We start from the raw sequence: 14478 nt of genomic DNA on the forward strand, positions 1-14478 counted from the left end.
CTGCACACGTTTGAATGGTCAGAACTGTGGAAGGTCCACCAAATACTCCTTCTCTTAGCCCACTACTGGGTAGCTTTTGCCATAAAAGGACACCACTGTCACACTTTAAGTGGTCTAGAAAGCCACAAACGTTAAGCAGATTTGTCATTAGTGGTGAGGCACCCCTATAACCCCAAGAGGTGGACCAATGTCTGATGTAATCCATTCACCAAGAAAAACTAGTCAACTTTTGACATGAATCCCAAGTCTGGTAACCTCTGCATTGGAAAAATGGAGTACTTTGTGCTCAGTCTGTGACGGCAAGTTCATCATTGTGTTGGGAGGATGATGGATCCATGCAGCATTAGTGGCAGGCCGTCTGGTGCAGGCCGTTTGGTGCGGTTTCTATCAGGTGCTTAATTATGTTTGGTATTTTCAAGGATGGCCATCCACATGAGCAACCCAGGTGATTTGATCAGCACCTAAGATTTGCTTCCAGGGTTTATTCTCTGAAAGAAGGGTGACTAATATGCTGGTCTATAGTTTCCCAAATGTCAGACCAAACAGTTTATTGACTTATAATAGCTTAAGTCAGTAAAAGTATAACAAGTCTTATCAAGATATATATTAACCATAGCTATGAGAATGGCTTTGGGTTCTGCCTGTGGAGCTGAGTAATTGTGTAGGTTTTCAATTGTGTGTACCTGTACTGAGATTGGATAGCTGCAACAGCCAGTGGGCACCACTGTGTTTCAGTTCAACCAAACCATCTGTGAACCAGGCCCAGACATACAGTAGAACATCAATAAATTCAGGGCTCCATGGAGCTAGTGACTTTGTTTGGATCGGTGAGATAGGGGTTAAAGTTTCCTCCAGGGGGTATGCTGCCATATCTTTGTGTGAGGCTGAGATGCTGCAGGGGCCAGACCAGCTGTATTACTCAATATACCACTTAGATTCGACAAGTGAAGCTTATTGTGCCCTTCTGACCTGTTGACTCACCATGAATGGGACTGTCAGGCTATAGAGTCACAAGGTATGCATGAAAATGGCATTCAGTTTTGACAGGAGCTCATTAATAAGCTAGTAGCAATTTTTTTTAAAGAGTAGCCATGTCAAAGAGGTGACAAGTCTAAAACCCCAAAGGATACCTCTGGGTGAAGGCTGCTTCCTGTTGCCAAAGTCTCTAATGGGAAAACTCATTAATCATAGTGAATTGCATCACAAAGTGGTCACTAGAGTTATGAGGCCATAGAGGGCATGACTCCACTTGCTGGATAGCTCTTAACATAGCCCGTTAGTTTGGGCCCAACTCAAAAGATATCACTCTGTGGGTTAGCTGATAAAAAAGAGCAAGTAGAATACTCAGGTGAAGCCATACTGTGTCCAGTTGCAAATCGCCCAGTGAAGCGCTGTTTACTTTTCTTTGACTGTTAGCTAGATTTAGGACTGTGGATCTGCCCACACAGTCTCAAGAAAGTTAGTTAGCAGGTCCCTGGATTTTGTGGGGGTTGACCAGCCATCTCTGCTGGCAGAAGTCTGATAACACAGGCAAAACTGTTGAGACAGGCTTTTGACTTGACACCAAAAAAACATCATTTATATAGTGACAATTTGGGGCATCACAAGTGGTATTTGTCCACCTCATGGAATGACTATAATCCTGAGTCACACATTTGTTGCAAATGGCAGAGGAATTAGAACCCCTGTACTAGCTCTTCTGTACATGTGGTTGCTCTTCATCAAGGGACTCTCTTCTGGCTTTTATGAGATGAGGAAGTACAAACATATATCACCAATTCCTATATATTCAGATATAGAAGCAGCAACAACAGTATCTTGAATGGGCATGCAGAACCCCTCGCACTAGGTCACATTATCTTCCCTTCCCCACTGCAAACCTTACTTAAACCCCATTTGTTGAATTTGCATGTCTTTTTGTTGATTTAGGCTTGACTCGCATATTGTAGTCTTTTTTTTTTTTTAAGGAATCTACCTTATTTCTTGTTCAATGTCATAACATCTCAGTTAATGCCCGGTTTTAAAATAAAGACCAGGGGAAATTTCCAGGGCAGGGCTGATCCTACTAATCTATCAAGATTCCCTTGGGTCAGTTTCTCATTCTCCAGTGACCTTCCACCTTGTAAACCCAGTCTGAGGCAGTATGGGGTCAAATACTAGCCATCGCCACATTAAGTTTTCCTGTGGGAGTTAGTCTCAGTGAAATTTCCCAGAGAAAGCCAAATCTCTGCTATTGCAGTCAGGACCCACTATAAAATCTCTGAGGCCTTTTATTTTATTTCTTATTTTTTCTGAAACTTTTCATGGTCATCTTTGAATGGATCCAAAGTTGGTGCGATAGATTACAAGAGGTGTTGAGCCTTGACATAGCCTAGTTGTTGTCATTCTTACCTATGAGTCCTGCCATAATAACCTCCAAAGAGAAGCAGCCAAAAATTCTAAAATTTCACCTCACTTCTACCCATAAGTGGACTTCATTTTTGTTTTAGTGCTCATTATAGGTGCTTGTCTCTGTAACTATTGACAAAGAGGGGGTGAGACCTTCTTTTCCTATCAGGTTTGAGTATTACTGGTTACCGTGGGGCACACTTGAAGGTGATGGCCTGCTTGGTGAGGAAGTCCCCCAGCCCACAGGAGAATTAACAACATCCAGGTCACAATTTAGGCAGCTGAACTGTGAGTTCTTTAAACCTGCTTTCCATACTCAGTCGACAACCACCTTCCAGTTCTTCTTCATTTCCAAGCAATAGAGGACCGCTTTATTACCTCGTTGAGCATACATTTTGGTCAATATGTTTGCTACCAATTCTCATGGACTTTCCTCAAATCCTGGTAACCAGTGTGTGGGGCTGTCATCCTCCCTCTTCCAGAAAGACACCTCTCTGTCAATTTCCCATCCTCATCTGCAAAACAGTGAAGAACTGTGAAAGTTATGAAGTTCCATTCTACTTACTAATGGCCAGCAGATGAACATGTCCTAGTTTCATGGACACTTTTGAAGGTGTGGGTTTCCTGGGTCCTCAGAGACAAAATATAGTTATTACTCAGAGCAATAGCAGTAACCAAATGGCTTTGTTTGCTTTGATTCTTATACACACAGTGGGTTACGGGATAGAAGAGGGGCCCTTAGCTTGGGGAACCTAATCTTTTATAAGAGGCAGTAAGCATGTCTGCCATTTGCTTCACAGGGGGAGATCCTATATTTAACTTTTAGGACTGTAAGCAAACTTTTCCTTTGTTCTGGTAGAAGACATTATCTGTACCATCCAAGGCTTTTTGTTCTATAAACATCTTTGAGACGATTATCTAGGAAAAAGGACAGTCAGTGCCTTCCTCACAACACAGGCAGAAACAGAAGACCCATTAAGGATTACCTCCCATCACCAGTTTACTTAGACTTCTCGCCTGGTCTGATCTCATGGTTTCCTATTTGCAAGGGCACTGTCTTAGACTGACAGGAGCATTCAGGTGCCAGGCAAGACTTTTAAGAGAAAGTGACTTTTAGATTCAGTACATCTAAACTGAATCTAAAAGAATAAGTGGGAACTATTTAGGGGAGAGTGTGGACTAAGTATCACATAAACTTTTAAGTGTTTCCTCATGTGGCAGTACCTCCTCTGTTATTTAAAGCTAGAGAATTGAAAACTTGAAAGGGTTCTTAGAGAAAATCACAGGAAACAAGATGTAGGATAAAGTTTTTCTCTTTCAGAAGGTTCAGTATATTGTACCATATTTTGTTTTGAATAGTGATTTCAGTTGATATAATAATTTAAAATCATTTTAATGAAAAATGTAAATATTGTGGAAAAGAGGAAAAATTACACAGTGGTATAGCCATATACTTACCACCTAAATTTTACTATATTTGCCTTATTATATATTTCTAATATCACCATTCCTCTATCTACTTTTGAACACATCTTTTTATGCATTTCACAGTAAGTTACTGACTTTAATACATTTTACCCCTAAGCACTTTAGTATACATATAATTGATGAGAGAATTAAATATCTTTATTTTTAAGGTAAAATGTTTTCCTAGAGTGAAATACATGCATCACAAGTACATGATTTGATGAATTTTGAGAAATACATATACCTGTGCAATTGCAAATCCTATTAAGATATAGAACATTAGCTTCACCGTTGAAAATAAACTCACGACCTTTGCATGCAGTCAGTCCCCATCCTCATCCCCCCAAGGGAACTACTGTAATGTTGTTTTTAAACTATACATTTGTTTCACCTGTTTTATACTGCATATCATTGTAATTACACAGTGTTGTTTTCTGTGTAGGTTTTCTTTCACTCAGAAAAATGTTTCTGAGTTTCACCCACCTTGTGTTCATGTGTAGTAGATTCCTGTCTCTTCTGGAGTGGAATTCTATTTTATGAATTTGCCAAAATTTATCTGTTCTCCTATTGATGGAGACTTATGCTCTTTCCAGTGTTTAGTTATGAATAAATATGTAATGAATATCATTGCACAAGTCTTAGTGTGTGTCCCATTTAAAAATTTTTGCTTTCTCATGTTACTCATTTTGCAATTTTACTTCTCTACTTTAGAACACATCCAGTTGCACCTAGGGCTGGTCTGCCTCCTCTTTCCTTTGTTTTAAAAATACTTCTAGTTCTCTTCATCTTTGTTCCTTTTGATAGCATGCATAGTTCCATGAGCAAAGTGTTTCTAATTGTCTTAACTTCTGTGTCATATAAATTTTGCTTTATCTTATGTATCCTTCCTTATTCATGTTCTAAAGGCCATGCCTTAATTGGTGTTTTCCTACCAGTGTATTGGACTTGTGAGGTTTTATTTATAGATTTGCTTTTCTTGACTTTTCTTAGCAATTAAAATTAAAATTTTTTCCCTTTTATTTGTTTATGCCACAGTCATTTATGGGACATTGTGTGAAGACACTCCACTAGGTCTTTGTGGTGTGTCAAATTAGACACAGTTTCTTAGCTCAGAGATGACCTAGTTTATTGTGGAGAACATATCACACCACACACACACACACACACACACACACACACACACACACACACACACCTCCAGTACAGTGAGAGCACTGACTGGGCCTCCTGGAACATGGAGGACAGTAAGGTATGTAGTGATAAGGTAAAGGGGAGCCATTGGGAGAAGTTGAATTTTGAGTAGACTCTTGAATTTAGCACTTAAAAATATGTTTTGTATGGCATCTTTATTTAATTCATGAGCAAACTGAGACCTAGAGAGGTTCACTTATTTGTCTGAAGGAGTTAGATAGCAATTAGAAACCACATCTTCTGAGTTCCAATCCATTGTTTTTCCTTCTACAAGTGGTGTTTCATACATTGTCATATACATTGTCATAACCATTCATTGACAGTCTACCACATGCTAGGCATTGGGTCATGTTTTAGGAATTAAAAATAAGTGAGATACAATTCCTGCCACCAGGAAGTCCCGGTCAACTAGCAGTGCTAACTAACTACACACACATGCATATGTCCCACCACATCAGTGATAGGAGCAAAATCCCCTGTAAACACAGAAGCATGGCAACTAAAGCCCCTGTGAAGCTAACCTGATTTTATAAAGGGTTTTCAATGATTACTTTAAATATTATGTTGAAAATAGTCAGCAGGTCTCTAGCTCCCCACCCCTGAGGACATGTGAATCAAATCTTCTCAAGGAAAGGCCACAAAAACCTCAGATTTCCTTTCTAGTTCACAGAGATACCCCAAGGCTCTTTTCTGTAATGTCTTTTGAGCTCCTTGAGGGCAGACATTTCATGTCCCTAAAGTCTACCCTGTTCCTACATAACATGGTGGGCGCTTAGTAAATATTTGAATTATCAATGGTTATTCCAAAAAAAAAAAATTAAGTCTGGTAAACACGAGACTTCGGGCAAGTCTCACAGAGCCAGTGAGTCAGAGTGCCGAGATTTGCACTTTGCATTCCCAGGGATTTGTCATCACAGCAAAGGCTGGGACAGGCGGTATGCTGGTGTTCACGCTGTGATTTTTTTCTATAATCCTGTCTCTGTAGCCTCAAAGCTTGACTGAAGTCTTGGAATTCTCAGCTCAAATGAGAGAAAACACAAAAGCAACTTTCTTATTCCTGACAGATACTCAGTGTCAACTTCCTGCTGCTTTCTCATTTTACTTCTCTACTTTAGAACACATCCAGTTGCACCTAGGGCTGGTCTGCCTCCTATCTCCTTTGTTTTAAAAATAATTCTAGTTCTCTTCATCTTTGTTCCTTTTGATAGCATAGTCCCGCCTTCTCATTACAGCAGCCTTGAGAAAGCTTTTTCTAACTTACACACTAAAAACATTGGGAGAAATTGCACCTCTTATTTCTTTTTCACCATTGAAGAATAATTTATTTAAATAGGCTACATTTTTAAATCATTTTCTATTAAATTTATTGGGGTGACATTGGTTAATAAAATTATGTAGGTTTCAAGTGTATAATTCTGTAATGCATCATATGTATATTGCATTGTGAGTTTACCACGCAAAGCCAATTCTCTTTCAGTCACTGTATATTTGACCCCCTTTACCCTCTACTAACCACGCCCCCCAACCTCCTTTCCCTTCAGTAACCACCACACTGTTGTCAGTGTCTATGAGTTTTTGTCTTGTTTGTTCTTTTGTTGCTTTCAGTTTTATATCCCACATATGAGTAAAATCATGGTTCTTTGACTTTTTCCGTCTGACTTATTTCACTTACTGTGATATTCTCAAGATCTATTCATTTTGTTGCAAATGTCAGTATAACAGATCCACATTTTGAATGTACCATATAACAAACACCAGTAGGGATATATCTGAGTTAAATTTTGGTTTATTATCTAAGATGACTTGTTTTTAATATCTTTGGAGTATGTGTACCCGGAAGATTTTTCTAATACAAATGATCTTATATCCTATTGGTATTTGCCTTGTTTGTTTCTACTATCCTCTCTCTCATTATTTAGCCTATGTTATTTTGAGAATATTTTGTTTCTGTCAGTTCTGTTTTGTCCGCAATTTGCACGGCAAGGTCATCTAGTTCAGCACTCAGGTCAGGCGTCCCCTTAGGAAAGTCTCAGTGGTTTCTTCACAAGAATCACAGCCACATCTTTTGGTATCTATTGCAATCATGTGTTCACTTCTATTTTGGATTGTCTGTCTTATCTCTTGGATGTCAAAAGCATCCTTCAGGGTAGGCATGCTCTCTGCTGTATATCTGACACCCTTATTTAAATGTAAAATCCTAATTACAAGTGGCAGGTACATAGATTAAAATGACTGCCAGTACTTTCCTTCTGGACATGTAAGATCCTAAAATCTTACTGGAATTTCAGTGAGTTGATTTTGTTTTAATGTTTTTCCTTTATAGGAAAAAGAAGACCATTTTGAATCTGTTCAACTGAAATCCTCAAGATCTCCAAATATATGAAAAGACTATGCTGTAGCCTTCAGACTAATGAACAAAGAAACCTGCTCTCTAGTTTCGCAGGACCATAGTCTAGAGCCCGTCCTTGTACCCGGCACGTTGGTGATGTTACAGAGGGGGGCCATGCCGCTGGAAAGGGCAGGAGGTTGAAATGTTTGATTGCCTTATCCAATGGTCACGTATCTTGCCAAAAATAGGAAAGCAAATGGTTTGGGTCTCAACTGAAGAGGAAGCTCAACTCAGGAAGAGATTTATCTGTATATACACATAACTGAAAACTGAGGTCAAGCCCACCAGCGCACTGTTGATGCATGCCATACAATTAATGGGTAACTTTCATTCTTTATAATTCTACACAAAAAATGTGCTTTGGAGGGCAGCTGTCAGCATATGCAATGTGATCCCATTTTTGTCATTTTTTGGTTTATATTTTGGGGAAGATTTGAAAACTTTTTAAAGGTATAGTTATTTTTTCCCCATTACTTATTTTCCTGACAAGACCTTAAAACACCTTTTTAAAAAAATTAAAAATGGTGAACCAAAAAGACAATAAACTTTTTGTTTTCTCATAGGGTATCTTTCTTGATTTCAGAAGCCTAAGTAAGCAGTAATTTTTTAGGAAGAGTCAGCATGTGCTTGAGTTAACTAAACTTATAATCGCCTTTGAAATTCCATTCTTCTTGGAACTGGAAAGACGAACTTAACTAAAAGTGTTGAAGGAATCTTTAAAAGAAAAGGAAGGAGAAACCTTGACTTTCCATTAATACAATGAAGTGACACTATCATAGAAGTCAAATGGTTTAAAACAGTTTATGTAATGCGTGAAGCATGATTTAAAATGAGTGGGAGATCTTTATCAAATGACCTTGCAAAATCATGAGGAACAAAGTGGGGTGACCTGTGTACATGTACAGGTAACCATACAAATGTATTAGAATAATTTTGTGGTCTCTAGAAAAAGGCAGCAGGATATTTGCCCTGTGTCAAGCATCAAAGGTTACATGGTTATTGTTCTGCTTCAAGACTTAGGGGATTGTGGCTTCCATAGAAGTCTTTCTCTTTTAAGTCAATAAGGCAGGAATTCAATTTTGGAAAATTGCTTATAATTGTATTCATAAGAAGAATGTGGTTATACAACAAGTGGTTATGAAATAAGTGTTGCTGTTCTTATTCAAAAGTGATCCAGATGATTATGATCTTTCCTATGACAAATTACTAGTGTTAGCACATCTTAAATATTTGTTAAAAGAAGTTTGAATGAAGTTGAATTTGACCAACCTTGTGTAAACCCTAATTGTTTTAGAACTGAGAAAGAGGGGGGTTTCCTGGCCATTGATGATCTAAGGTGCTCTGGTTTCTTTCCAATTAATAGTAATCTTTATAGATCTTAATCCACCTTTTTAAAAAGACTGGTGGTTGGCTGAGGGGAGCAGGGCACATGCACAGGGTTTGGTGAATGTTTTGACCTGTATCTTTAGATGAGGTATGATTTGTTAACTTTTGATTTATTGGGTTATATCTTTATTTTTGTGGAAACTTGGAAAAAAATAAATAATTGCATTTATCTGGCCGGTGGGTAAAAGCCTGAATGGTGCTGTTATTGTCGAATGAATGCTCGTTATGTGTATATCTCTGCTGTTGGATTCATGAGCATATCACCATTAGTTTATTGTTGCTTGTGAGATTCAGGGAGGGCATCACTTATTATGAACCTGTTTCATGTTTAATTTTGAAAATCGTATTATAAAGAAGAAATTACTTTGGCCTTGCTCATTTTTATCTTGCTAACAGTGCTGATGAGCCTTTCAAAATTTAAACAGAAGAATGAAAATGCATTTGAAATGCCCCCTTTTAAACAGAAGATCCCTGGTGAAGTTGTACAGCTGGGCAGAGTCAGAAAATTTCCACACAGTCACCTGTCACTCTCTCTTCAACTACATCTGTGCTCAACATGCATGTCCCAAGCCATAGAGATAATTGGGATTTGCTCTCGGGTAACTTCTTTTCTCCTGTCACAGGACTAAAATTTCTGACATGTCAAAATGCCTTAAATTTTAATGAACTCTCTGAAAATGTAGTTAGTATTGAAGAATTTATTTATTTCTAATTTTAGCTATTAAATAGATTTTGTCAGCCCAGTTCCATCTTTGGAATGGAGCTGCCTTTTCCCTTCGGGTCCCAGTGGTTGTCATTTTATCCTGAGCACTAAAGAGGTATGACAGAGAGAATATTATGAGTAAAATGTTCAGACCAATCCTGGCTATAAAGCTCACTTTAGTTGTAGATCTTGTCTTTGCAAAGTTCAGTGGAATGCTGAAAGGCATAAATAAATTAATCATGTATCTATGACTTTTAATTGATATTTGTTGTTTTCTTTTCCCTCTGAAGTGGTAGAATGAGTTATTCATTGTTTTTCTGAAAGGCACAGGTTTGAAGCCTTAAATAACTTTATTAAGTCAGTCAACTGTCACCTATAATATCTCCTAGCACTCTGTCAAAATATATTTAAATCAGTTTTTCCACTGGATGAGGCCATACCTTCTATGGATAAATTATATCATGACATTTAACAATGCTAAGCAATTTGATATGTGTTCACTTGATTTAAAAGACTGAATTTTATTCTTGTTGACTTTTCCCATCTTTGGTTACTGGTAATCAAGTTCTTTCCAGGATTAAAAATGTTTCATAGTATTTTTGTGTAGACTTTTGTCATTATTTTCTTCCCATGGAGAAAAGGTGGTTTAAATGGCTAATGGAAGAATTGCTTGGGTCCAGTCAATTACTAGCTGTGGTCTTCAGGTTTCCAGCTGGTGGGTCATGATTGACAATGATTTTCAAGATCAATATGCTCAACTGTCCATTGACCTCTATCAATAAACTACTTCCTGTGGTTCATGGTCATTCCTAATGGGAGGCTAATGTGCAGATTGTTTCTCTCTTCATCATGAAAGCAAATTTCCTGGGAGTTAGGGAGGGTAGATGATTTCATTGGCAAGTTTAAAATCAGTGTGTTGTTCACATTTACCTTTGTATATAAAAGATATGTAGAGTAGATCTTCAGAGGACATAAAATACCCTCACGTTTATTGTATAGTAACCATGAATATTTTCTCAGGTTTACAGGCCCAAATTATAAATTAAGGTGATCCTAAAGAAAAAGTCCCAATGGGAATAAACTTAAAAAAATAAAAAAGTCTCAATAACTGACTCGCTTTTTTAGCTTGTAGATATTGGTAAATTTGGTTTGGAGGGTGGCAAGATTTCCTTTATCTCAAGTGGCTGATTTCTGATTACCGTTGCTTGGGTTAAATAAATGAGTTAAACCAATGGGAATTATGTAAATCTAAACTTTCTGTCACAGAACAGGAGTCATAATTGCCTTATTCATGGGCTTGGGCCTTGGTTATTTGAGCTGTAGTGGTTGTAGCCTGCGCTGGTGTTCATCTTTCTGGTGCCTCACTGTTCTTGGCTACTCTCGGCTTACAGCCCTTTGCTGATGAGCTTTGAGACCCAAAGCTATCATGGCAGATGAGTGAGGAGAGGAGGTACCCGAGACAAAGTGTGGAGTTGAAGGCGGAAAAGGGACACTGCCCGAATTACCTCTTTTCTTAGCCACTCTCTTCATCTGTCATGTGTGTGGTCAGCTTGAAAATGGGACCTTTTTATTTTACCATAAAGTTGAGTGGGCAAGAAAATCTATTGATATTTAAACAGAGCATTTCAGAAAATATAAACACTTAGACAACCAATGATAATCTACCATTTCGCTAGGTTCTGATATGTTTTTTAATGAGTGTTATATGTATCATTCTGCTTGAATTCCTTAAATTCAGGAATTCCTTGCAAATTCTTGCAATTCCTTAAATTGCAAAGATGGACCAGTTTTGTATTCTGGAAGAGTGAAATGTTAGTGGAGTAAAAAAAAAACCAATGCCAAACCCATTTGTTGGAAATGGCTTATGTAAAAAAGATTTTATAGCATCTATTTTCCATACATACTCTGAATATTTTTAAAACATTATTTCTAGGGATCACATCTTAGATGATGCACTCGAAAACTGGAAACATGGCTTGTGGCAGGGAAGGAGAAAATGATGAGAGCTGTCAGTTAATGCATTTTCAGTGAAATACAAGTATAGTGGTCATAGATCAAAACGCAGCTATCAAAAACAGTTTTCTCAGGATTCACCAACAGCCTAATTGTCTTGTTTAAAAAGATCCATGATCAATTTGATTGTTTTAGGCATCAGCTGTGTCTCTGAACAACCCATCTGATATTGCCTTCCTCTGACTGTCACATTCCATCAGTGGACTGACTTTATTTTCTCTCCCATCAGCCTCGCCTCAGCCTTTGCCTTCAGCAGATGCTCATCCTGAGCACACTGGTCTGGCACTCCTGCCCATTTCAGTAACAGCAGAATTCTCCTTTGCCATCTAGTTCTGTGGAATCCATTACCCAGTTTCCCCACCACTCCTGAACATCCATGTCCCTTTTTGAATATGAAAATTCAGGGCCTGGCGAAACACTGTTGTCTTTGAACATCTGCTGGGTTTTGGAAGAATGATTAGTGGCTGACTCAAATGCATTCAGAGGGAAAAAGAGAATTTCTAATATCTGACTCCTCACTTTATTTCCTTCAAGGCCAGTCCTGTTGGCTCCTTGTGCATCTGCTCATTATTTCTGGATGTTTGGAAAATACTACCAGCATGTCTTGATTCACTAGGCCCTGGTTTTTTAGCCTGCAAGTCTCTCATATCCTTGATTCTACTTTTCCTTCCTCTCATTGTCTTCTTCAGTCATAGTTCCCTCATTAGAGTACTTCATAGTCTTTATACTAAAGGCAGGAACTACATCATATTTTTCTCTTTTTCATGGGCTGAAGAGCGGCACCCCCAAAAAAGATGAGTCAACATGCTATCCCCAGAACATGGGAATGTTACTTCATTTTAAAAAAAAGGCCCTTGTAGATATAATTATGATCTTGAGATGGGATTGTCCTGGATTATTCAGATGGCCTCTAAACCCAGTGACAGGTGTCCTTGTTAGAGACGAATGGAGCAGACAGACACAGAAGGCAGTGTGGAGATGGAGGTAGAGTTTGGAGTGATGTGGCCACAAGCCAAGGAAGCTGGCAACCATCAGAAGCTAGAAGGGGCCTGGAACAGATTCTCCCCTAGAGTTTGTGAGAGGATGGGACCCTGCCAATATTTCATTTTGGACTTCTGACCTCCACAGTTATGAGAGAATAAACTTCTGTTTTAAGCCACTCAGTTTGTGGTAAGTTATTATTCAGCCATGAGAAGCTAATGCATTCTCTCTATTCATGGCACCTGGCACAGAACCTGATGGGTAGTTAGATTCTAGTAAAGTTTTCTACATTAATAAATGATTTGTGGCTCAAAGGCTTACATGGAGATATGGGACAGTATTGATAAGAACAAGTCAGTTTTAATTTATCCACACATTCTCTGTTTCCTCTTTAGCTTGGTAGAATATTAAAGTTTAGTGACAAGCCCATGTGCCTAAGCATTGTTCCCATGACTTTGGAAAAGCATCAGAAAATAATAGGTTCTGCATTTTTATTGCTCTCCTTGGCTATGAACAGTGAGAGTGATTTTTTTAATAATATGACAGGATGCTTTCCGAGCCATCTTCCTACTCGTTAAGCTAGTTTTTTTTGGAAATGAGGGCCATTGAACTTGCTCTGGCATTCAGAACACAGGAACTCCCCTTCTTCTTGCCTCAGAGCCCTATCTGGGCACATTCTAGGCTGCTGTAAAGATATGACTTAAAGAAACCAATATGTGTCATGTCATCTGGCCACTGAAATGGCCTGCCATTTTTGGTGTCATCAGTCAATTTCTAAGCATTGTGATGGTAAGAAGTCCAGATCCATTCACAACTCTCTAGGGTAACAGTTTGTGTTCAAAGTACATATAGCACTGCCTGGGTGGCTCAGTTGGTGGGAGCATTGTCCCATACACCAAAAGGTTGTGGGTTTGATCCCCAGTCGGGGTGCATATGGGAGGCAACAGATGGATGTCTCTGCCTCACATCGATGCTTCTCTCTGTCTCTCTCTGTCTCTGTATCTGTGTGTGTGTGTCTTCCCTTTCCGCTCTCTTTAAAATCAATAAACATAACCTTGGGTGAGAATTTTTTAAAGTACACATAGCTGTGAACAAAAGTGCTATTAGATAGTTTCTTCCAACATTAAAAATAGAAATGATCTGAAGGCAACATATTCAAGTTACTTGAAGTGATTCAAAAAGAACAAATCATTATCCACCATGCTGAAAAACCTTGATGGTTTTATTCTTCATAGCTTTACATTAATACAGATGCTTTTTATTTTGTGCTGAGAAAAACAATCTGTTACACATAATGTAACTTTAATATACAACATAGAAACTCATCCTAAGTTAGTTACAACAAGAACCTACAAAAACTTTATAGGAAAAAAAGGTATCTAATATTGCCACCATAGTTTTTAGTAGACGGACCCTGTCAGACCTTGTCACCAATGCTCAGCTCTGTAAACAAAGGTTCTTTCCATGTTCTGGGGAATCGTTAACAATAGGAGCACTAAAATCAGCCTAAAAAGTCCTAACACATCACTATGTACTGTACAATCCTCAAAAATAATTTATTGTACTGTTTCTAAAAAAGGGTACTAGGGTTGTTCTTTTGCTCTGTTTCCATATTCCGGGGCTGCACTTTTGTCTAACAGTCTAAAAACACAAGAACTGAACCGCAATTCACAATCACAGGGAGGAGGTGGTGGAGTCGAGGACTTCCCGCCCGTTGCACACTGTCGGGACGTACACGCCTGCAGAGGCTGGGAAACAAAGCAGGACAGAGAATTCAGTGTCAGACAAGTGGGCAACATGGGTAATGGCATGAATGATACCAGACACTTGTTAAAACTAAGTCGAAAACTCATTTTAACTTGGCTTTAGAAAATGCTAAATGATTTAATACTGTCCTAGATCAACTTTCTAAATATGTTCCACTCTAAATTAAAATGCGTCCTGTCACAAACCTCCACTG

General features: G+C 38.5%; 2 protein-coding genes across 3 annotated transcripts in view; one reads left to right on the plus strand and one right to left on the minus strand.

Annotated features, from left to right (window-relative positions):
• The window catches only part of ELAPOR2 (endosome-lysosome associated apoptosis and autophagy regulator family member 2), a 183760-nt gene extending 173640 nt beyond the window's left edge, over window positions 1-10120 (plus strand). Inside the window, exon 22 of the mRNA XM_045828926.1 lies at window positions 7370-10120. Within this exon, the coding sequence (XP_045684882.1) occupies window positions 7370-7429 (60 nt within the window). The 3' untranslated portion in view covers window positions 7430-10120. The remainder of the gene's footprint in view (window positions 1-7369) is intronic.
• Window positions 10121-13743: 3623 nt separating this feature from the next.
• GRM3 (glutamate metabotropic receptor 3) overlaps window positions 13744-14478 on the minus strand; it is a 204377-nt gene continuing 203642 nt past the window's right edge. For both annotated transcript variants that reach the window (XM_045826932.1, XM_045826931.1), the window contains one exon: window positions 13744-14266. In XM_045826932.1, the coding sequence (XP_045682888.1) occupies window positions 14193-14266 (74 nt within the window). In that variant the 3' untranslated portion in view covers window positions 13744-14192. The remainder of the gene's footprint in view (window positions 14267-14478) is intronic.

This window comes from Phyllostomus hastatus, unplaced genomic scaffold, assembly GCF_019186645.2.
Source record: "Phyllostomus hastatus isolate PE091 unplaced genomic scaffold, TTU_PhHast_1.1 phas_scaffold_78, whole genome shotgun sequence".
NCBI classification, from domain to species: Eukaryota; Metazoa; Chordata; class Mammalia; order Chiroptera; family Phyllostomidae; genus Phyllostomus; species Phyllostomus hastatus.